Source organism: Phalangium opilio, unplaced genomic scaffold, assembly GCF_054372755.1.
Source record: "Phalangium opilio isolate 3A_F unplaced genomic scaffold, DU_Popi_V2 ptg000002l_1, whole genome shotgun sequence".
NCBI classification, from domain to species: Eukaryota; Metazoa; Arthropoda; class Arachnida; order Opiliones; family Phalangiidae; genus Phalangium; species Phalangium opilio.
This window is the reverse complement of record NW_028324144.1, coordinates 4,130,477-4,156,049: the sequence shown is the minus strand read 5'-3', so window position 1 is coordinate 4,156,049 and position 25,573 is coordinate 4,130,477. Positions and strand designations below refer to the sequence as shown.

The 25,573-nt window shown below is 36.4% G+C and overlaps 2 protein-coding genes and 1 long non-coding RNA gene across 5 annotated transcripts in view; 1 reads left to right on the top strand and 2 right to left on the bottom strand.

Moving 5' to 3' along the window:
* LOC149718362 (protein PALS1-like) overlaps positions 1-25,573 on the bottom strand; it is a 179,747-nt gene that overhangs the window by 82,872 nt on the left and 71,302 nt on the right. Inside the window, exons 1-2 of one of the 3 annotated variants that reach the window (XM_089842388.1) lie at positions 18,008-18,278; positions 3,113-3,292 (exon numbers count right to left, since the gene is read on the bottom strand). In XM_089842388.1, coding sequence (XP_089698514.1) covers positions 3,113-3,184 — 72 coding nt within the window. In that variant the 5' untranslated portion in view covers positions 3,185-3,292; positions 18,008-18,278. Of the gene's footprint in view, positions 1-3,112; positions 3,293-15,907; positions 16,485-18,007; positions 18,279-25,573 lie in introns of those variants that run through there. The other 2 variants (XM_089842386.1, XM_089842387.1) reach the window with 2 other exon arrangements.
* On the top strand, positions 12,909-14,186 carry LOC149718368 (uncharacterized). Its single transcript, XR_016368684.1, has 2 exons — positions 12,909-13,001; positions 13,420-14,186. It is a non-coding gene; the product is annotated as an uncharacterized LOC149718368 (long non-coding RNA).
* On the bottom strand, positions 20,880-23,712 carry LOC149718367 (uncharacterized). Its single transcript, XM_089842384.1, has 2 exons — positions 23,427-23,712; positions 20,880-23,360 (listed from the first exon to the last, which is right to left on the bottom strand). The coding sequence occupies exons 1-2, from the start codon at positions 23,597-23,599 to the stop codon at positions 21,095-21,097; spliced, it is 2,439 nt and encodes an 812-aa protein (XP_089698510.1). The 5' UTR covers positions 23,600-23,712; the 3' UTR covers positions 20,880-21,094.

The following is a 25,573-nucleotide window of genomic DNA, read 5'->3' as shown; positions in this document are numbered from 1 at the left end:
ATAAATTTCATTTTCGAGTCAATACAATTTTCAAAACTAGCCCAAAATTTTACAAAATAAATAAAACCAAAAATTTAAGCGTGTCAGTTTCATCATACAGGTCAACTGACCAAAGGTCAAATAAGTCATGTTTCTTACCAACAGAAGGTTAATTTCAATTTTGAAAGTGAAACCAAAAGCAGGTGCGTGAAACACGATTTAAAAATGACGAATATTTAAAGCATTTTGAAACCTCAAGGCTAAAATATCTATGAACTGTTTCAAGCTAAAAGAAAAGTTACCCCAAACGAGGGGGTAATCACTCGGCACCTCGATTTCAGGGCTTAGTTCAATAATTTTAGCACTGTCAAGGGCAGGAGTTTTTTTAATTATTAGTTTTAAATCAACAATAAGGTTTAGACTGATTACGATTAGTGAGTGTCCCCTCGTTTTGGAAATGGTTTCGGGGCTCGAGAATAACTCCGCCCCTTTAGGCTCAAACAATAAAAGTCACGACACGAACTCCAATGGTAAAATTCCAACATGAAATTCGATAATGTATCCTTTAAGTACATTCTTTGTAATCCTAAATTACGTAATTGTTCCGTGGAACTTTGTAATAAAGATTTATTTTATTTTTTACCTTTCAATTAACTAATAACAATACCTTTAGTAATCATATCTTTTCTCAAAGTCAATGCACTATTAGAAAGAGAAATGTCCTGCTGGACAGAGTCTTAAAGGGATAGTAAAGTATAAAACCTTCATTAAAAAAAACTATCATTAAATTTTGGATCTAAACGATTTTTCGAAATATTTAAGATTTGAAGGGACAAAATTTCTTTTTGCTATATCTAACGTTTTACAAAAGCAGGGATGGATTTAATTTTAGAAGTAGGAATGGAGTCTAACGGTTAGTATTTACTTCAGTCCGACTCATAGCCCAGGATAGAGCCCCTCCCTCCAACACGTAACGAAAATTTTAAATTATCTTATTGGCTCACTTAAACTACGTTTTGATGACGTTGCTGACGGGGACGGCGAAAAATACGTAATTCCTTTTTACCTCTGTCGCTATAACCCGCCTCTTCTTTCATACCCCCCCCCCGTCCCATGGAAGGGGGTCCGGGACTTTGACGCGCGCCCAGATTACTCTGTTCTCCATTCCTACTTCTAAAATTAAATCTATCCCTCATAAAATTAAAATTTTGATAATGTGGAAAAATTATTATTGTATTTATACAAACTAAGTAATAGACTACGATTTAAAAATTTAACTCACTTATTATTACCCAATTTTAACATTAAAAAATACTATCAAACCAAACGGTAGTCGAAATTAAACACTATTATCCAGTATCCCTTGACAAATAAGTCACCACACCAATTAGCGGTGGTAACCCAAGTCTCATATTATATCACCAACTTACACTTAATAGTTTTAACACATAAACACGGGTCACTTGATATACGACCCAAAATTGAAAGAAAAAACCCTTAAGATTTTTCTCATTTTTCACGCAAAAGAAAAAAAAAAGAAAATAAGAAATAGAACAGCACCATAAATAAATATTTAAGCTTAAATGTCAATTTTTTGTTGCAATAAAGGCCTCCGTTGATCCCCGAGGGGATGGGACTTGGGTCTTAAAGACCACATTTAAGTTCCTCCTCTAACGTCCTCACTTTCATCGCATTACTGACGTTCTGCATCGAATCAGAAATTCTGTCATGCATGCCGCATAGTGGCAACATTCCATGCTAAAAACCATTTCACTGACCAGAAGTAGATAAACTTGAAGATCTTACTATACTTGTATGAAGTTTCACATCAAAAATTGGATTTATTTAGTACCCTACCAGGGATAGATTTAATTTTAGAAGTAGGAATAGAGAACAGAGCAGTCGGGGCGCGCGTCAAAGTCCCGAACCCCCTTCCACGGGACGGAGGGGGGTATGAAAGAAGAGGCGGGAGGTTCAAAGCGACAGAGGTAAAAAGGAATTACGTATTTTTCGCCGTCCCCGTCAGCAACGTCATCAAAACGTAGTTTAAGTGAGCCAATATGATAATTTAAACTTTTCGTTACGTGTTGGAGGGAGGGGCTCAATACTGGGACTGAAGTAAATGCTAACCGTTCTCCATTCCTACTTCTAAAATTAAATCTATCCCTGTTAGTACTAAGCTAAATACTACAGGCTAGCAAAATTTGTTGTATCAGGAAGTGAGTGTATGAAAGTCTTAGGTATTGCCAGGAATACATAGATTTCTTCTACTATATAGAAATCGTTAAGAAGACATGGCCCACATACTAATTTCTGATTGAAGGTAAGGGGAGGGGCTTAAAACTTAGTTAAACCGCCATCTCCTCCTTCCTCGTGTTTCATTGGCTATTCACCCTAGGTTTAACCTTTCACACAACGCAAAGATAACTTGTTTACAATCGCGGATATGCTACGTCAATGTCATATGGCTTTTAAGTTCAAATACATTAGGTATTACGTCAGGGGTCAAGGTTTCTACATCACCTCTTTAGTTCAAGCCCCTTCAGTAGTGCCCAGTAAAATTATGTTTACGACATACTCCAAGTCTTAATTTCTTTCTATCTCTATTTTCTTTGGTCGACCAATCAGCGCTCTACTTTATTATTACGTTATCTTATAGATATTTTTCACTAAAGGGGCTAAGGAAAATTCTTCCCCCCCTCTCTCAGCTTAAACATTCAGTGCAGTGTTGTCAGGATCTCTACTAAGTAAAACTGAACTGCCAGCCTATCTGTCCGCAACTTCTTGACTCTCAGAGGGCCTGGCAACACTGGGGGAACGGCAAAAACCTTTTTGCTAGACCTGCTCTATCCTAAGTTACTAGGCCTACCTCACTTCTATTTATATTTGCCTTTGAAACCTTCTAAATAACATCTAATCATCTACTTCTGTTTCTAGCTCAGACACTGACTGTCAAGTTACGTACTATATCTCTACAGGGAGCACAAATCTATACCCAAGAGTGCCAAAAGGAAAACGTTACTCCAAAAACATTCCCCTTAACACTTGTCAGTAGGTTTTAATTAACAATCTACTGGGAATTCTGGAATAATTATGGACAAGTAACAAAATATTTAAATGAAATTTAACTTACCGCGGCTGTGCGTTTGACAGTGACGCTTGGCATGCCGTCCGTCGAAGCGTGATGCGGTGGGATGTCAATCATCTTTATAATGATCTTTTCTCTCTTCGGTTGAAGCCAATAAACCAATTAAATTGATTGTATTGCGAAACTTCCTTCAAAATTGACTTCTTCTTCCCAAAAAGTTCAAATCTACAGAAGAGAAAAAGAGAAAGTTTTGTTTTACAGTTCGTTAATTTTTTTAAGAAAAAAAAACATGTAGGAAGAAATTTACACTAAAACTTGAAGTAACCCTTTTAAATATTAATCAAAAATGTCTTGATTAGAATCAAGACCTAAAAAGTATCGATAAGACTGAGGATCAGATATTAATTTTTATTTTTAATTGAAACTTAAATGCATGCTTAAGAAAAAACAACGTTCCATTACCGTTTTCCGTTGAAATAAATTATTTTACTGGTAATCAATTTCAAAAATTTACTTATCTCGGCTTTTCGACCACAATTCCATTTCCCGAAAACATTTTATCATTACATTAATTACTTTTGGGAGAGTACGTGTATGGTTTTTGAGTTTTAAAAGGTTCCTAAAGACGTTACATCCCCATTCGTGACCAGCACGCTTCGCAGTGGAACATTTTAATTATTCTAAAACCAATGGCGCCAAATTCAATAGGGACAGTAACATTTTTACTCGCGGTTTTCAAGTGTACTTTAGTCAACCGTCGTATTGTTCTTTCTCATAGTTCAGGGCATGCCCAATTTCTCTCTCTAGTTTCTAACAATGGTTAGAGAGTATTTGATATGGCACGGCACAACGTTATATACATTTGTAAATTCTAAGTAGCACAAAAGGAAAAAGAATCAATTTTTTTATTTTGGTTTGAAATAAATAAACTCATGATAGTAGTTATAACGAACAGAAAGTCAAGGGAATGGCACCGGTAATGAGCAGCAAAAAGAGAGGAAATTTTGCTTCAAGGTAGCAGAGGGACATGGTAGTGAAAATAGTAATCTAGAATTTTGTTCGTTCAAACCTTAATATATCATGAAAAATTCAAGTGAGGAGGCGGCACTACCTAGAAAGATCTATTTTGGCAGATAACAGCGAAAAAATTATGTTCTACACACACTGGGACTATGGGAGAGTTTCTGGGCCGCAGGTCGCACATGATGAAATTTCAACTCTAGTTTACATCTGTTCGTACTAGTAGCAGGTTAAGCTATAGTTTGCTCAGGTCCTGTTAGTCTCGAAAGGGTACCCAAAAGTACCTACAAGTACCCAAAAGTACCTACAAGCACCCACAAGTACCTACAAGTACCCATAAGTACCCATAAGTACCTACAAGCACCCACAAGTACCTACAAGCACCCACAACAATCCACAAGTACCCACAAGTACCTACAAGTACCCACAAGTACCTACAAGTACCCACAAGTACCTACGAGTACCCACAAGTACCTACGAGTACCCACAAGTACCTACAAGTACCCACAAGTACCTACAAGTACCCATAAGTACCTACAAGCACCCACAAGTACCTACAAGCACCCACAACAATCCACAAGCACCCACAAGTACCTACAAGTACCCACAAGTACCCACAAGTACTCACAAGTACCTACAAGTACCCACAAGTACCTACGAGTACCCACAAGTACCTACAAGTACCCACAAGTACTCACAAGTACCTACAAGTACCCACAAGTACCTACGAGTACCCACAAGTACCTACAAGTACCCACAAGTACCTACAAGTACCCACAAGTACCTACAAGCACCCATAAGTACCTACAAGCACCCACAAGTACCTACAAGCACCCACAAGTACCCACAAGTACCTACAAGCACCCACAAGTACCTACAAGCACCCACAAGTACCTACAAGCACCCACAAGCACCCACAAGTACCTACAAGCACCCATAAGTACCTACAAGCACCCATAAGTACCTACAAGCACCCATAAGTACCTACAAGCACCCATAAGTACCTACAAGCACCCACAAGTACCCACAAGAACCCACAAGTACCTACAAGCACCCATAAGTACCTACAAGCACCCACAAGTACCCACAAGCACCCACAAGCACCCACAAGTACCTACAAGCACCCACAAGTACCTACAAGCACCCACAAGTACCCACAAGCACCCACAAGCACCCACAAGTACCCACAAGTACCCACAAGAACCCACAAGTACCCACAAGAACCCGGGCAAAGCACCTACAAGAGCTCAAACGCAATGTTTTTCTTGCTTAATATCCCTCTAACGGCGTGAATCACGACAAAAACGCCGTAAGTCCAATATAAAAAATTAGGGCTAAAATGCGTGTCTCTAACAGTGGTAAAACGCCGTAATTCCAATACCCAAAACAACGTAAGTCAAAGTATGTGTTAATAATGATAAAAATCGATACTTAAACTTAATTGATCTTAATGAAACTAAGAAAAGGCACATCTATGGACTGTTATCTTTCATTTAAGATGGTTCCCAAACGTAACGAATGATTAGTTTTCTTTATACACGATCCCAATTAAGGTCATTTTTCAAAAAAATCCCATGTTATGTCTATGGAAGAATATTGTATCTTTCACCAAATGTCTGATTAATTTTATGGATTCTAAAACCACCCTTAACAACTTTTTTCTTAATAGAACTAACTATTAGTTGGATCTCTTTGAAATTTTAACCACATAATTAGGGCCCAAATTTTAGTTCACTGGCAAAATTTCAAAGCAGCAAACACAATACGAAAAAAGTTACGGCCAATCAGAGAACCCTCCTTTAGCATTAGAGGCAGTATCAAGTCTTATCTAAGAGAGCGACCGCTCTCCTAGAATAACAAGTTTCCTGTCTGAGGTATTAAATTGGATTATAACCCTATAACGCCTAAGTATTGGTGTGCCGTATACGTTATGAAAATAACGGTAACTAAATATAATGTAACTTTTAATAATGACTCCTTTACTTTACTTCAAAATGGTGCAGAATTTAAGTTATCATTCATAACCCTATAATGTGTAAGTTTGGATATGATATACGGTTATTATAGTATAGTGAGATACCACATGAGAGGGAAACCACGTGAAGTGACCTCAATATAGAGCTATCTCAGAAGTCTTAGTGTGACGTCATCCATGCTATTTGCCCATAGAACCAAAGTGGTACCAGACACTGCCAAAGCTAAGCCCCTGACGTTTCACCTAGGCACTGACGTCACAACTGAGACAGCTCTATTAGGGATTTAGGGGTCAAAGATGACGACTTAAAATATGGCCGCCAAAACAGAGATAAGAGCGTGTGACGTAACAACAAAATTTCTAGTAGCACTCTATAGTTAACATCCCTTCGACCAGGAATACATACATCTAATAGGAATCATTGTTCGCTATCAACCAGTTAAATCACAGAAAGACGTCAGAATAATGTTGCGTGACAGATAGTTAAGTTCTCAAGCCCGGCCCACAAAACCCGCATAGAAATTAACATGGCTACGCAATGATTCATTCCTAGTAGCTGTATGTATTCCCACTTCAATCCATCGTTATGGCTACGTATGATTCATTCCTAGTAGCTCTATGTATTCCTACTTCAATCCATCGTTATGGTATCGTATGATATCCTTATGATTGGATTAATATCATTATCTCGGGAACCGAAGGAAATAGGTCGTAAAAATAATTAATTGCGGGAAAATACAGGAATAATTTTTAGATTAAGCTGATTTTAAAGAAAGGAAAGGGCCATTCTAGATTATGTTTCTTTTTAAATCAGAACGAACATGAAAAATTATGAATTAATTTATGAATTCATATTAATTCGGAACTATGTTCAAATAAATTATAACTACAATATTAATAAAGAGATAAGCAATTAACATAGAGGAGCCTACGCACGCTGTAAATTAAGTACTAAAACAAACAAAAAACCTTTAAAATTAAACGGTACCAATTCCAATTAGTGATTAAATAAATTGCCAATCAAAGAAGATTGTCATTGTCGAAATTTTTTGAAGGCGACCGATAAATGGGAGATTGTTTTGAACATTAGCTGACGTGAGAAATCCATTGTAAAAGATAAAAAAAATAAGTTAAAAAAGGCTTGAGGACATCTTTAAAATACAAAAAGAAAAAAAAATACCCAATTCATTAATTATTTTTAATAACTAAGCAAGTTCCAAACATTAACTAAAGTGTTTTGACAAAAGGTTGTCCCCCTTTCGCTTTCGGTATGGTTATATTATGGTATTTTATCATTTAAAAATTTTTGAGCAGAAAGGTTTGCCTCTGCCAGTTTCGCTTGAGTGCTCTTGCTTGGAAGATTCCAAAGATTCTCACAATTCTTCTTTGGTGGTTTGTTATTGCAACCAAATATCGAAAAAGAACTCGAGAACTTCCGTTACTATCAAAGAACTTCGTTTCAAAACAATTCAATAAAAATTCTTTTGAGAAATATATATATGTATATATTTTCAAGGATAGCTAAAGTTTAGTTTAATTTCTTTAAAATATTTAAGGAAACCAGATGATCTAATACTGGCCATAACATTCATATTATAACAAAGGGGATATGACCTCTACATCTTATCAAAATTTAAATAGTGTAGCTTTAATTCTAGTGAAAAATAAATAGCTTGACTTTTTTATGCTTTATTTATTTGGTGAGAAATAAATTTGCAACTTCTGGCGGAAAAAGTAGCTTTTCAACTTCTGGTGGAAAAGCAGCTTTTCAACTTCTGGTGGAAAATAACTTTACAACCTCTGGTGAAAAAATAACTTTACAGCCTCTGGCAGAAAAATAACTTTACAACCTCTGGCAGAAAAATAACTTTACAACCTCTGGCAGAAAAATAACTTTACAACCTCTGGCAGAAAAATAACTTTACAACCTCTGGCAGAAAAATAACTTTACAACCTCTGGCAGAAAAATAACTTTACAACCTCTGGTAGAAAAATAACTTTACAACCTCTGGCAGAAAAATAACTTTACAACCTCTGGTAGAAAAACAACTTTACAACCCTTGGTAGAAAAACAACTTTACAACCTCTGGTAGAAAAACAACTTTACAACCTCTGGTAGAAAAATTGTTTTTCAACTTCTGGTGGAAAAATAACTCTACAACTTCTGGTGAAAAATAAATGTTTACTTCTGGTGAAAAGTTTCTTTTGTGATTAACGTGTGGCTAAAAAAATATAGATCAGAATGTCAGATCACATCCTTTTGATTACATTAAAAACTAGGCTGTAAACCGTCGACCGGAAGGGGGTGACATTTTTACGAGAGGCCCCAATCAAAGATTGAGGCGTTAATGATCAATAAATTAAAATTCTTTCGGTCACTCGCCCCCTCCTTTTCAAGTTTCTATTTTGATGTATTATTTCTAGCTGTACCCTACCGAATCGTACGCTGGGGAATTATTGACTTGCAACAACCTGTAGAAGTAGAGAAAGATCTTGGTGTGGAAGTTACAATGTAGGACAGTTTTCAAGAAAAATGGAAAATAGAGAAACATTTTTAGAGCTAAAACCATCAGGGAAATATCATGGAAAATAGAACTTATCCTCTAAATTCAGGGAAAATAGTAATTATCTTCAAAATTTAGGAAAAATAGTAATTATCTTCAAAATTTAGGAAAAATGATAATTATCTTTAAAATTCAGGAAAAATGGTAATTATCTTCAAAATTCAGGAAAAATGGTAATTATCTTTCAAATTGAGGTAAAATAAGTGAAATTCCTGGATAAGGATTAAGGACCCATAGCCGAATTTGTAGAACATGATTATAGATGTTTGTGGTGGTTTAAAGTTAGTTTTCAGCAGAAATAAATCAATTTGAAGTTAGTTTTTCATCAGATATTAATCAATTTGAAGGTAGTTTTTCAACAGAAATAAAACAATATTAAATTGGTTTTTCAGCAGAAATAAATCCATTTGAATTTGGTTTTTCAGCAAAAATAAATCAATTTGAAATTAAGTTTTTCAGCAGAAAATAAATGAATCAATTTAAAGTTAGTTTTTCAGCAGAAATTAATTGATTTGAAATAAGTTTTCAGCAAAATAACGAAGTATCAAGCTAAATTACTTTTAGTTCGAATTTAAAACTAGTTGACGTGAAATTAGTTTTAACCAACCACAAAAAAAATCGGTAGGAACAATATGACTTTATAATGTCATATAGTCTGAATTAACCATCTTGTTATAGAATATTTTCTATATTTAGGAAGAAATAACTTTAGGGCAATATTTGAAGATGCTTTTGATCATCTTGAAAACTGGGATAAGAAGACCGCAAGTTAAAAGAAAATATCCATTATCTCAATGTCAAAAATAGTTCATGAATGCGCGCCAGGGGGTTAAGAATAAAACGGGTTTTTTCAAATAAAAAAACAACCCAAGAACAAATTTTTTTTCATCTCATCATCTAAGAATTTAAAATTAAATGTAACAACTTATATTTGAAGGTGGATCGAGAGGACTTTCAACCTTAGTGTTCAGTGAAGTTACAGGTAGGTTTAGGGGTAAGATAGCTTCCTATCTACTGTACACTAAAAGTGTAATGTAACAATATAGTAACCGATTGCTGTATAGTACACGTTCCAATTAAAGATATTATCTACTAGGCCAAATTTGTCACTATTATCAAGTAGGTCAATATGAACGTTATTTTTCTAAAACTAAAGTTTGAGATAAAGGTTTTTAGGGTTAAAATAACTTTTGATAATGAAGTTAAAATTCCAGCGGAACAGGACTTGCAGAAACTTCTCCCACGCTTGTGGTATTGGTTTTTAAAAGCTTTTAATAGCGGTAGCTCAAAGTTCTGCCCAGCCTATATTACGCAGAGATTCTAGAGATCTACTATTGCGCGGAGATTCTGGAGATCTACTATTGCGCAGAGATTCTGGAGATCTACTATTGCGCAGAGATTCTGGAGATCTACTATTGCGCAGAGATTCTGGAGATCTACTATTGCGCAGAGATTCTGGAGATCTACTATTGCGCAGAGATTCTAGAGATCTACTATTGCGCAGAGATTCTATAGATCTACTATTGCGCAGAGATTCTATAGATCTACTATTGCGCAGAGACTCTATAGATCTACCGTTGTGCAGAGATGTTAAAGATCTACTGTAGAAATTCCGAGACAATTTCGAAAAGCCCAGCAGCTAGTCAGTTACATAAAGTACCAATATTCAAGTAATTGAGCAGACGACCGTTTTGGTTTGGTTAGGTTAAATATATGACAAAATTTCGAGTTGAATACTAATAAATATTACACATTCTGCGCAGAATCATCGTTTGAAATTATAGCCAATGAGAGAACAGTCCAATACACTTGTAAATATAATAACAACCAAAGTACTAAGTAAAAACTTCTATATTGAAACGCTCCATAGCCTGTTTGTTCCATAACAATAATTCAAAAACACATTTTCTTTTTTCATTCCAAAAACTTGAAAGTAAACTTTATGAAAAGGTTGTTATTTTGCTAGCCTCTCCCTCCCCCTCTTTAAGAAATGGGCGGAGCCTATATAATAATGGACGACAGGATGTAATACATCATTATGCAAGAATCCAGTCTGGTCTAGGTTAGCTCCCACTACTCTCTATCTATCCGAGAAAGAATCTTCAACAGTCTTTTACAAAAGAAAAATAACTATACGTGTTTCGAGTACACACTATATTAATTTTTTTACATAATTTCAAGGGGGAAACCACTTGTAGAAACATTTTAGTTTTTTTTAATTTAATATTTTGAAGTTTTAGAGACTTCATTTGAATTTACTTCAAGGGGCTTCAAGAGACTAAGACTTCAAAAGATATCAAGAGACCAATTTGCATCCAGAGTGGTCTCTAACTGGAACCTCAAGAGTTTAGGTGAGTTCAAATGAGCCTTCAAGGGACTAAAACTGACTTCAAATGCGGCTTCAAGGGACTAAAACAGGCTTCAACTGGGACTTCAAAAGACCTCAGGTGACAAGGGATTAAAACTGACCTCAACTGCGACTTCAAATGAGACTACAAGGGATTAAAACTGACCTCAACTGAAACAGATTTCAACTGAGACTACAAGGGATTAAAACTGACCTCAACTGAAACAGATTTCAACTGAGACTTCATGAGACAAAACCTTGGACTTCATAATACTAAAACTGATTTGAACAGGGATTACAAGAGACCTCAAGTGAATTCAACTGACAATTCAACAGACAACAAGCGTTTTCAAATGAAACTTCAACAGACGTAAAGTGACTTCAAGTAACTGCAACTCGGAGTCCTTCGACTTTGAGTGTCATAACTGGGCTGCAAGAGACTTCAACTGGGATTTCAAGAGACTAAAACGGACTTCAACTGAGCATTCAATAGATCTCAACTGACTTCATCTGGCACTTAATTATGTACACCTTCCAAAACTTTGCACACTTTATTCCACGAGTGGCTTTCCCCTCGCCAAACCTTAGTCAAAATAGCGAGGTATTTATTTTTGAAGGAGTGACCCAGTGAACAGTGGTTTAACTGTATTGCTCATCTTGTAGAGATAAGTATTATATATATTACAACACCTAAGTTAAAGTAACTCCCACATACGTAACATCGATTGCCAAACTTTTATTTATTGCCAAAATAGGAACATCGGCTTCCCACGGTACGGATTCTTTTTGGCACCTTCGCTGAATGGTTAAACAAAATCCTCTTCAAAGTTTCAATTCGGAGTACCAGAAGTGGTATGAGACTAGAAGTGAAGGGCTCTAGCATTGGTAATAGATCCTGGCACTAGTGAACAAATTTGAGGATTTTATGCCGCTTCCATCGCGCCTACACTACTGAGAAAAAAATTGGTCGAGTTCCAAAAACATTTCCTACCCCCTTCCCCTCAACCTAAAGCGGCCGAACACCGGCGCGGCTCCTTGAATCTAGTTCGGCCGTCTACCACCGCGAGCGTCTCACGTTTTGGAGGGAAAATTCTGAAACCGCCACTAGAGGGCCAACCGTTTGTGTTTTATCAAGTCTTTTCACTAATGCCGAGTGAAGAATTTGGTTAGCTCAATACTTCTAGTATCATACCACTTCTGGGAGTACTTAATATTGGCATTGACAAGTATTTAAAATTACCATAATTTTATGGTAATTTAAATTAAATGCTACTAGCCCTTAGAACAAACTTACTAGCAGGGTATTTTGTTTTGGTTTTCCAAGTATATTTCCCTGAGTTTTCCAGGTTTTTCCCCATATATATTTCCCTGAGTTTTCCACGTTTTCCCCATATATGGAGTAATAACAACGAGAGTAGTTTCTTTATCGTTGAAGCAACACCTTCAGAGCAAACTTAATCAAACCTAACAAATTTCCCTGAGATTTTCGTCAACAATTTACATCCAGATTTGTAAGAACCCTGATAAGACCAAACCAGGAAGGGGTTTAAAACAACAATTTAAGCAAACATCCTGTGGCACCGCACCAACTTATTCGTTTGTTTATAGAAATATTTGCTTATAAATTATAATCATCCAACTGCAAGGCATCACGGGAAATGACATTACACATTTTCTTTCTTACGCCTTTTCAATACAAAACCTTGACTTAAGAATTTAAACTAAATTTTATACGTTAACTCTTGAAAGGAATTTGCGTGAACTTTGAAAAGAAATGGCACCTTATGATAATAACCCATAGACTCCCAACATTATCAAAGGCAAGTTAATGCCAACCCACTTTTTAATCGTCAACTCGTAGCAGATAATTGAGAAAATAAATGACCCTATTGTATTCAAAGTTCTAATCATAATTTTTTGAATTTAAAAATTATCCGTTGTTTGAAGGTTTCTCAAAGAAATTAAGGTCTTGTATTTAACGATACCGACTTCATATCTTATCCACCTTTGCTAAGCTACATTTAAAGGGTTAGTAGCACGTAAAACCAAGAAGTGATATCTAGTTTATAGGGAGAAGTTATAAATTCATTCATCCACATTTCCAGCTTTATCTCCAGTCCAAATGTATAGTAGGTCCGGAGTTAATCCCCGCCGCCTCTAAATTACAACCAGTATCATCTCATTGGTTCTTGAAAACTGTGCACGTCAGCGCGACACGAATGACGAAAATTACAGTCATATTTTCCGACTGAGGAGAGGTAGCGAAATAGCCCGGGGCCTCCTTTTACGTCCCCCTTGTATTTTGAAAGGGGGACTGGGACTATGGCGCGCGAATACTTAGGCATCTTATACCCTCTCCCTAATAAACTAGATATCACTTCTTGACTTAACCAACAAAATTCGTATCTTGAAGATCAAGTTAAGCTAATTCCTAACATATACACAGGGTATTTGAAAAAGGGTAGAAGGAGCGAAGCACAGTGTGTTCTATGGGATATGTTGCCGTCCGGCTCCCGTTTACAAGTTATGATGAACAACCAATCACAAGACTCGCACCGATTAGTAACCAACAAGCTCACAGTCCGTCTCACTACTTTAACTTAGTCTGTCCTAAGTTTTTGACAGCTCCTCCCCATTCATGGGTTTTCGAGAAAAATATGAATTACGTCACTCCACGAGTCCACGACGAACTCTCAGTAACAATTGTCAAACCTTTTGGAACACATTCATTTACGAAGCTAACTACACCACGCCTAATTACATCCGGTTTTTAGTAAAAGAACATTAAAAATTTAATAATTTAAATTCATAACAAAAAATAGGAAAACAAAGGGTTAAGTTAGTGCTAGAGGTACACTATCCCTTTAATTATAAGGCATTTTAAAGCAAATTTCTCAACCAACCGCAGGTTGATTTCTGGTTACGTGAGGTCAATCCTTAATTCCTTTAAATAATTCTATAGTTCACAATGACCTTTATAACTTTGTTATGGTTACTTGAATAATTATAGTTCATTCCTGGTATATACTGTTGGCACTAAAGCTATTTTCCCTTAGACTTAAACACAGTCTAATATAAGGTACTGCCATTACCCAATAAACTTGGAGTCTTTGGAGAGACATCCATAGAAGATAAAATTGGTCTATTACGCGACCGTTGCTAACCTCACTTGAGGGTAATTTTAACGTTAATTAAAGGTTGGTGTGCAACTTCCTTCTTGCTTGCATGTAATAATTTTTATTCCGGGCCTTGGCTAAGCCTAATGTCATTATGTCAGAAGAAAATACGGTTACTCGCGTATTGCCTAAGGCTTAGTCATTTATTTTACGTGGAAAATTTAAAATTAATAGTTAAGTCACCCGGGCCGTAATCATGAATAGTGGGTTGGGTTTGTGTTAACGTAAAGGTATTATTTTGATTGTTGAAACATTATTGAAAATTATTTTAAAATTGGGGATTTTTATGAAGGAAAGTTTTGCTAAGAATTTTAAATGTTTCCTGTTTGATACGGTATGGTTGCAACGTAATACGAAACCATATTTTAATGATTAAAATTCGTAACACATATATTCATATACAGGGTGTTTCTGATAAGTCTGCATGCATAAATTAAGGGGGATTTATGTTCTTTGGGAAATTGATTTTGAGTCGAAAATGTATAACTTCTATCTACATTTTGTTTTCCATAAAGGACACTGTTTTCGAATTAAGATTTGATGGCGTGTTTTAGGAATAACCCCTTAATTAAATTAGAGATCATTGTCTTTTCAGTTTCTTCATTAAAGTAAGGGGTCATCCGTAAAATACTCTGGACAATCTTAACTCTAAAACAGTGTCCCTTGTGGCAAAATGGAGATCGACTCAAAATTGATTTCCCGAAGAACATCCCCCTTAATTTATGGTATGCAGACTTATCAGAAACACCCTGTATATAGTGACCAAAATAACTCAACGGGTAATTTACCAGGAGTAACAATGTCACGTAAGATAAGGACCATGCTAAAATAATTTATTATTTGAAAGAGGATCTAGAGCTGTTTTTAATGTTTCTCCCAGGCCAGTGTTGACAGAATGTTGATGAGCCAATGAACTGCAGAGAAATGCTAGTAGCTCAGTTTTAACTAGTTACAGTGGGTCTGACAACACTGCTAAGAGGGGAGGAATTTTCTCAAACCCCCTTTACTGTTAACTATCTACAAAATAATTAATATTTCAAGTTGAATTGTCAATGTGTCTATGCGATTTAAAAGCTTCGTTAAGTTTAAGTTTTCTTATATGATCCCCTGCGTTAGGCCCCTCCCTGTGAAGCAGATCACGATGTACTTGGCCACCCTGAACCTAAACCGTTATCTGCTTCACGTAAAGGCCTAACATGTGTACTTTTGGAAGCCTTAATTGTGCCTAGCTTCCTTAATATTATAGGTCTAAACGCGGTTCCAAATTTAAAATTTTGCTCTTTGAAATATAGAAAAAAAATATTCCTTGGTCCTTACCCAAGGCCCGAAATAAGCACAGAACAGTGGCCATTGTCCAATAAAATTTTAAAATGTCCCTAAGGGGGTCACTGGACAGTTGACCAGTAACTTTTTACTTAGTTTTGATAGCTTGACTATGATAAAGACACGACACAATTTTTGCACACTCCAGTGGACAGTGTCCTATAAATTTTCCAGTCAAAGGGGGTATCACTGGACACATGTCCCATAAGAATTTTTTCTTATTTCCGGCCCTGTCCTAACCATCAAGTGTAAGTACTACCCAATGGTAGGTGACAATTGCTTGACAAGACGGCAAGCAACCTTACCCCAATGGTAGTCATTGTTAGTTTCAATGAAGGTCAGATAACCAACCGTTTTTAACCTGACAGACGGCCCTAACCACAAAAACCCAAAACCCCAGATAACTTTAACATAATCAAATAAATTAAAACTTACTGAAAATCGTATGAAAACACAAAAACACTTCACTCCTACGAATGTCATACTAAAATATTTCCTTGTGCTAGGCCTATAACAATTTCACCGTAAACACGACCGTAATAAACACGCACGTCCAACCGGCTTCGCGAACTGTCTCAAACTAAATCAAAAATCACACCGATCCGTAACCGTAACGTCTCTCCTGCTGAGTTATAAGTCACAGGTGACCTCGAATCACAGAAAAACGAACGAACGGACGCTCCAAATAAGAAAGTATACACCACCACTATAATAATATAATTTCCAACACACACAAGACACAACTGGAGTAAGACGCGCCGTGCAACAGGGGTCCCTAGTTGGGCCTCAATGCCTCATGACTTCAATGATCCAAAGATATTCTACCTTTGCACCACCGGAAGAGCGTATTTTTCATAAAACTGAATTCAACTTTCGGTGCACGAAAAAGCGGCCAAGTGAGGCAGGCAGGCTGCTAACAACGAATCACGAATGTCTTCTGGCAGCCAAAAAGAGCGCCAATTCCAAAGAAGAAATAAGCCTTGGCGCAGGTAATATTCTTAACAACACAACAGCACCACCACAGGGCACAGGTTGGGGAGCTGAGCTCAGCGGGGCCAATGAAACTACCTTTTATTTCCCAGCATTCATCCCTCCCCATAAGACGCAAAATGCATGCACTGGCTGGTAGGCAACGCGGGAAAGAATTTTTCAAACAGAGCCAAGCCAAGCCGGGCTGGCTTTCAGTTACCCATTGAAAACTCAAAATCTCCTTCCACCTCTTGGCCCAGCTTTAGCCTGTACCACCACAGTCAGCTTAGAGAGGAATTCCATCCACCTTTTCCACGGTTCACCACCGAAAGAACCTTCTTATCCCCCCCTACTTATCTTTCTTCCTTTTTCCAGATAGGGAGTAATCCATCCAGACAAACGTTAAGCCTTGGCATGTAAAAATCTATCAAGACTTCGCGTATACACTTTGGGTCGTAACCTATGAACTCAGGGGTCAATTGATACTTAAAAAGCCCTAATAGGGAATAGGGGAAGCTTTATTTCGTGTTGCTACGGATGGACTTAATCACTTTTAATTATAATATGGGTTTAATATTATGGTAAAGTTAGGTCAAAGGTCAGACAAAGTTAGGGTATTTATTAGACGTCGCGAGGTCTACCACCTGGCTTCTTAAAAGTTCATCTGAGTGTCCGGACCTATATTTGGTGGTGGGATATTTCTTGTAGAGAGAGGAGGTATGTATGCAAACAGCCTAGTACTAAAAATTCCTGGAAAGGACTGCTGCAGTGGAATTGAAATAGGGTTCTTTTCATTCAAAAGAATGCATGCAAGGTGGCCCTGAAACAACCCCATAATGTCGACGTATTTCTTGTGCCAAAAGTGTCCATACAAATTTCTAAAGCAATTATAGAGAGCGTGTCGAAAACTACTGGCAGTAAAATAGATAACACAATCAATAAAACACGTGACGTGCCGAAGTCAACTTTTAGAAGTAGGACCGAAGAACAGTGGGTTGGGTCGAACATGTTCTATGACATTTTGCACTAATTAAGGGTCACCCTTTCCGATTTATCATTGGAGTGTTTATGCACGATCCCTTAAATTTAATTAATAAACTGAAAGACAATGATTTCTAATTTAATTAAGGGGTCATAAATAAAACACTCCAATTATAACTTGTTTACAAATATCTTTAATATTACAAGATCAAAATAAAAATAATCCCTAGCCCTAAGACACAAAATTCACCCAATAAAATCCCCCAAATTACTAAACTAAAGTTACTAAACCCACGTGGTTTAACATCACTCAAAACACGCGCCATATTTTCCCGCCAAAATAAAATTCATATACACGCTTCTTAAGTTCAAATAAAAACATAAGACATCATCATCATCATTCGTTCAAAATAAATTTCTGTTTAGACAAACGCGTAACCCTAAACCACTTCAAACTATTCCCATCGCGCACTTCACTTCAAAATATTTACTTCTACTAATGGTTATTGCAAAGAAAAAAAGGGGGAGGGGCAGTGACAAAAATTACCTTTCAAAGATAAGTAAATAAAAAAGTTAAAAGCTTACCATTAAAATTGTAGATTCTCGATAAGGTTGAAAGGTTTAAACACGTTCATGCTAAAAATAAAATGCATTGCAAACTTGTAGCATCCAATTTTATCATTCCAGAATTTTACGACGATAACACGAGTTAATATTGGCCATTTAGATAATATAATAAAACTTGGGCAACTTAACTGGTGACTTTTCCGTGCAAGGGTTGCCAATAAACTAACTCGACCCACAACTCTACACAAGTTCCAAATTTCAACACAGATTTTTTTGGTTTTGTTTTTCCCTGTTACTGGTTTCTGTTGGGTTGTTTTACTAAAGGCTATGGGGTAAGTAAGAGAACGGACACCTCCTTCTTAAGTAGGTAGGGATACGAGTTTTAACAAGATTTGCGGCGGCCTGATCGGTGCGAGCAACCAATAGCTGCCAAATATCTTCAACGCTCAGTGAAGTATCAAATGTCAAAAGATTGGATTCACTTTGGTCTTGGGAAGGTTAAAATGTTTGGTGGTTCAAAAACGTTCGGAACGGCGGGTGGAAACACTACACTCACTACCCTTGGTAGTATGGATGGGGACTAATAGCTTAGCCATTCCTCAGACACTTGTTTATGTCCAGGGTTAATTGAAAGATTGGTTAGCTAAGGCGTTGAACTAGAGACTAGGGTTCTATGAGACCTCTTGGGTGCATAATTAGACACTACGAAGTAGTTGCAGCCCCAAAACATTTTGAGAAATAGGAAAGACCAGTGACCCCTTAGTGTACTAAACAATAAATTTGTCTCAGGGCTTGTCCCCCTTAGTTTTACCAAGAAGTGATATCTAATTTAATAGGGAGAAGGAAAAAATTCATTCATCCACATTTCCAGCTTTATCTCCAGTCCAAACGTATAGTAGGTCCGGAGTTAATCCCCGCCGCCTCTAAATTACAACCAGCATCATCTCATTGGTTCTTGAAAACTCACGTCAGCGCGACGCGAATGACGAAAATTACAGTCATATTTTCCGACTGAGGAGAGTGTAGCGAAATAGCCCGGCCTCCTTTTACGTCCCTCCTTGTATTTTAATAGGGGGGACTGCAGGGACTATGGCGCGGCGCGAATACTTCGGCATCTTTACCTTCTCCCTAATAAACTAGATATCACTTCTTCTCTATCCCTAATAAACGCCGTATAAAATCCATAAAACAACCAACCAGTCTCTCTAGTAACCATAGCCAGTCAGGCCAATGTCCAACCCTAACGACGGGGGAACCCAGAAAGCTATTGGACCCATGGACCATCATCCCCGCGTGCTGAAATTCAGCAACCCGATACGAGCAGCTATGAAATAGGATATCTTAAAAGCCTACCTCCTCTAACCTGTTAAGATTCCCGCGGAAAAATGCTTTTCAGACACATTTTCTTCCAATCTTTCAAGTTCCATCGCGGACTCGTGGTTAAAAACAGCCGATTCATTATCACCGTGCACTTCTCCATGCTTCATTAGGATATGACGTTCCTTTTTTAAAAACAATCTATTTTTGAAAAGGGGAAGATAGGCCTAATCATAATTGGTTTTGAAACTTTCCCAATTTCGACAGTCAACTCCCTAACTTCCTTTTAAAATAAAAGGGTGCCACTCCTTTTTAAGACTTACGCAATTAACTGTATATATACATATACTAAATTAGTTTTTTCCCTAATTAGGACTTTATAAAGGTAACGGATTGGTTTATGTTATGTTCCAAATTAGATTGGGTTCGTGTTGTGTTGTGTTTTGTCGACTCGTTGCTTGTTTGAGTGAGTGAATGGGGGTTCTGAAGTTCGAGACGAGGGGCGGTTCACTTCTTTTCTTGTTTAATAATGCAATCATCAGACGTTGATTAAATTGGATTTAATCGTGGTTGGGTTGATTAAGTTCGATTTAATCGTGTTTAGATTGATTAAATTAGATTTTATGGTGGTTAGATTTGATTATATTCGATTTAATCGTGGTTGGATTGATTAAATTCGATTTAATCGTGGTTGGATTGATTAAAATCGATTTAATCGTGGTTAAATTGATTGAATTCGATTTAATAGTGGTTAGAGTGATTGAATTCGATTTAATCGTGGTTAGATGGAATTAAATTCGATTTAATCGTGGTTGGATTGATTAAACTCGATTTAATCGTGGTTAGATTGATTAAATTCGATTTTAATCATAAATAGATTGATTAAATTCGATTTTAATCATAAATAGATTGATTAAATTCGATTTTAATCATAAATGGACTGGTTAAATAAGACTAAATCACGATTACAATGATTAAATTAGACTCAATCACGATTAGAATGATTAAATTAGACTTTATCATGATTAGAATGATTAAATTAGACTTAATCACGATTAGAATGATTAAACTAGACTTAATCACGATTAGAATGATTAAATTAGACTTAATCATGATTAGAATGATTAAATTAGACTTAATCACGATTAGAATGATTAAACTAGACTTAATCACGATTAGAATTATTAAATTAGACTTAATCACGATTAAATCATATATGGTATATTCTTACAACTCCAGTAATTAAGCAAAATAGCTAACAATATATTATCCTGATTTTGTCGTTTTACCAATTAAAACGCACCATAAGAAGAAGTGATCAGCCCCTCGTCTAAAATATCGACTTCAGTTTAAACAAAGGCAGGAAATTGAATTAAATCTGTATTTGGTCGTGACAATAGTCATGGCTCTCTCTCTGATTTAATCTTACGCGGAAAAAAAGGTTGTCGTTCGTTCGTTGTTAATACAAATTCTAGTTTTCAACTTTGAAAACTTAACTTACATTGTATCTTTCAGGGTTATTAGCCTCTGTTAAAATATGCACGCTGCCACGCTGTTAATGTTAATACTGATATAAATTCATAAAAATCTTTATTTTTCAGTAAAATTTGGGGAATAATTGTACAAATTATCTTAGAGAAAGCGTTTTGGTAGAAAAATATTCCAAATATTTTGGTTTACTTTCCAAGAAAACGAAAGGTGCGTTTTGAAAGACGGCAAGGAGGATAAGAGCGGGCTCAGAAATCCCTATGAACTATTTAATTCTTCTCCCTTATTTATACTCCTTGTTTATTGAATAGCTGCGCCGGCTATCTCCCCAGATGAAGCCCCACTATCGCCATCTACACTTTCGGTATTTTCTAATACATCATCTTTAATTTCGGAATAATTTTCATTTAAATTAATTTCTCCGATACTTTGAGCGGATTCCAAAATTCGCGGAGCTTCATTAAACAATTTTCCCGAATCGCTAACATTAAAATTACTTTTTTCACCAATTTCTCTTTGATTGTCTTCAATTTCAACTTCCCGTGTTTCACCTTCACTTATTGAACTTTCTTCACCACCAACAATTTCTTCTTGAGTTATTTCTAATTCAGATGACGTTTTTCGTACGGGAATTTTACGTCGAATGGGAAGAGGGAACGGTCTTTTAAATATTACTTCTCCTTCCGATATCATTTCATCGGAAATTGCGGAAGATGATGATGTTGCCGTTGTACTTGAAGATACAATCACCGATGATGATGAACTCTCGTTAAACGTTGACAAATTTGAACTGCCCGAGCTTGATATTTGAACTTGAATTCCAATTTCTCTGTTACTAATTGAATCTTTCGGTATTTCGTGAGATGAATGTGAAGATGCTGATCCTTCGCTACTTTTAGAAACAATTGGACTACTTTGTCCTGTTGATCCTTCGCTATGTTTAGAAACAATTGGACTACTTGTGTCTGTTGATCCTTCGCTACTTTTAGAAACAATTGGAGTACTAATTCCAGTTGATTTATCATCCATTTTAACATTAATTAAAGTCGTTTTCGCCTCATCAGTTGTTTGAATTCCAATTTCTTTCCATTCTTTATCAAAATCTGTCCTTAATATCGACACGTCTTTGATTTCCTTCACTTCGTTAGCCATTACAGTTGCATCTTTGAATTCTTTCAAAGGCTCAATTTGGACTTGAATTTCTTGCGTTTTTGAATATTTCTCAATTGTAGAGCTTCCTTGGGACCGCGTTTCAATTTCCATGGAAACAAACTGTGATTTTCGTTCGAAAGAATCGGTGGAAACACCCTTTGATTCCGTTCTCGGTTTATTCAATTCCAATTGTCTCTTTGAGTCAATTTGGCCACTTTCAACAATTTTTTGACCATTTTCGTCTCTTTTATGATCACTTTCAACCCTTTTTTGACCATTTTCTCCCCTTTTTTGACCCTTTTCGATCCTATTTTGACCCTTTTCGATCCTATTTTGACCATTTTCATTCCCTTTTTGACCATTTTCGTCTTCTTTTAATGCAGTTATTAAATCCCGTAAAAGTTGTCTAACTGTTATAGTGTCCATCGGTAATTTTGGGGCTGATGTAGAAACACTTTCACCGATTTTATCATCGAATGAGGTTGATACATTTACGTGTAAGTTACGAGTTTGAGTCGCAATATCAGACGTTACTAGTTTAATTTTATCCTTTGGTTTACTTTCCATGCTAACATTTTCATCAATTGAAGATGTAGAAGAAGTGTTCAAATCCTTCTCGATAAGTAGTTCAATGTTCTTTTTAGTCCTAGGTATCTTAAACTTTTCACATTCGATACTAACACTGGGTAATACTTGAACTGATAGTTGTTTGGGTTGATATTCATCTTTAACAATATTCACAACCCCAACATTGGACTGTTTAGGCCTAACTTTAGTAATAAACGTCGGTTGTCGCACATTCGCGAAGTTCGTACTCTTATCTTTAAGCCTATCAACTTGAACTGGGGTTGAAATCAAAATTGCTCGTTCATCAACACATGGTTGATTATTTTCCTTGTTACGTGTTTGAATTTTATGTTTTGTTGGTGTTATAACCCTTTGTGTATTGAAATTGAATGAAGTTTGCACTGACGCGTTTTGAGGCTTAGTCATAGAGGGAAGCCCTAACTGAACAATTTGAGAAGTGTATTTCGGGGATTTTTCCTTAACTTCCATGAGTTCTGATAAAGTTTTGGGCTTTTTAAAGAGTTTTACTGGTTTTTTATCGGATAAAACGCTAGTATTTGCTTCCTTTTCCTTAAGAAGTTTTTGTTCTAAAGCTAATCTTCGTGGTGGAAGAAGCGCGACTCTTGGAAGCCAAGGCTTAGCTTCATTTTGGCGATTTATTTTGACATTAGGCTTAGCGGTTTTATTTTTAATTACCGGTGGTTTTAGGGGTTCTTTTGGTTCAGGTTGATCCTCAATTGACTCGAGTTCGTTCAATCTTTGTTTGACTAGCGATTGGACATCCTTTTCAGCAGCTTCAATGCTTTCTCTGACAACTTGTTGTATTCTGGCTTTCTCGACGCGATTTCTACATAAATGTATTAAAATAATTAATACATAATTGATAATTTGGAGTAATAAATGTTAAATTTACTCGTCTTTTCCAATAGAATCTATAACGTAATACAAATCTTCAGTATAATCATCTCTATGCATCAATTTAAAAGTAGTCAAATCGTTCTTCATTTTGCTTTTCCATTCTTGGACTTCTTTTAAAGTTTCTCTCGCGAAGTCCAAGTTGACATCGATTAATTTATAATCAGACATAACTACGCAAGTTAATTAGTAACTTTAATTGCTAATTAAACAGTATTTTAACATATATTAAAACGATTTCAACAAAAGATTAATAAATATCCCGCGTTATGTACCGCCATATTTCAAACTAAAGCAGACGACATCATATATTCTATCCAGGCTAGGAAATAAGACAGGTTTACAGGTCAAAAACCAGTTTATTAATAGCTTGGACCACTTTTTTTATTCAAAACGTGAGGGTTACTGGTCCCAATGACTAGTTTATTAATTCCTACTTTTATTAAAAATTGATATGGGGACCTCTTTAATTATTTTCATTTTAACATAAAGTTCGACTCCAGGAGTCCAGTTGTGTATACAACCCTAAGCCGAGAGAGATTTTTTTAGAAGAGAGAACGACCACAAGTCCTGGGACCAGTAGAAAAATAAATAGGGAAAGGGTCACTGGTCCCGGGACCAGTTTCATATTTAAGACATCAGGGGTCACTGGTCCGGAGGACTAGTTCAGAAATAAACCTTATTTCCAAGCCTGATTCTATCGCGCTTGCTATACGCTACCGCCATCTAGTAAGCCTTGTCTGAAACAAAAGCAATAACAAACAAACGATATTGTTTTCACTTTCTTTCAATTCAATATATTTCTTTATAATAACCATAACTATGTAAGAAATATCCTTGAAACCGTTCTCGAGAGTTAATTAATCACGCAATTAAAATAATATTACACAATGTTACGAAAATAATGACAGAGATTGCGTTCGATTTACTGTACGTAATTTATGAGTCAGTTACACCTAAAATGTGTCCTCCTATTTTAAAAAAAACTAAAAAGAACCAGACACATTAAACTTTAGAGCGTCTGGGAAGGGAACCGATATGGTTTCGGAGTTCTTACTCATTCCCAACTAATTTGCCTACACCGCTGTTTAAATTAAAGAGAAACAAGTTGGGAAAACCAAAATATTACCTCTCCGAGTCAAGAGAAGGACTACCTACAAACTTATTTACCCAGTTATGGAAATGTTTCTTTTTTTTATGAACAAATACTGAAGTTAAAATTTATGAAATATTAAAGCAGTATACAAAGCATAGCAAATATACTGTAAATCAGACGACATTTTACATCCAATAAGGATATACTTGTACACATTAAAATCATCCGATGGGGGAAAAACCGGAAATGAAGAGATAAAACTTTGGAGGGATATTACCTTTACGTATTTGTAAAGGCCCAATTTGCTACTCCTCAACTGTATACCCTCTATGTTCAAAGCCATATTCACAACAGGGTTGCCATGTAAACACTATCCTCTCCTTTCACCTCAACAATTTTCTTAGTTTGTCAACATGACGATTAAAGTTACATAACACCAAAGCTAATTTGTGGCTACACACACTGAAGGTAAATGCGCACCATAAAAAGCATGAACACACGAAGCTATAATCCGATTACGATCAGACCTTTCACTGATCTGGGCTGCGTTCAGCAGAGCTCACCAAAAAAGACAGCGGATTTTGGAAAACGTTTTCTGGTGAGATCTGTCGTCATAGCTTTTCTCCGGTCATCGGTCTTTTAAAAATGAAGCTAGCGCAATAAAGCGTGCAAGGTACAAAGGCTTAACAAAAATTGTATGATAACATATTTATGGAGATAGATAAGAACAACTTTTATAATTAAACATAGAAACTAACATGTCTCTTAAACTTCTCGCCGCTCTCGCGTGATCAACTTGTTTCACGCCAATTAAATAGCTATAGTCCCATCAGAATCAGCAAGAGCTATTTGTATTAATTCCTCCATGCTTTTTCGCCAAGCTGAGAACTACGCGTTTTACGTCACGTTATCCAAAAACCCGACTATTTTCCTTAAAGACCGCGCTGGCTCACTGAGCACCGTGACGTCAAAATTCAATAACAAAATCCCGTTCTGGATGACACTGCTAACAGCGCCTGACAGCGCTGAGCTCTGCTGAACGCGGCCCA

Excerpts from the sequence above, each read along its gene's own strand:
- LOC149718367 (XM_089842384.1), bottom strand. The coding sequence starts at position 23,599 with ATGTCTGATTATAAATTAATCGATGTCAACTTGGACTTCGCGAGAGAA. Across the intron at positions 23,361-23,426 it reads GATTCTATTGGAAAAGACGA|AAATCGCGTCGAGAAAGCCA; the intron begins GTAAATTTAACA and ends ACATTTATGTAG.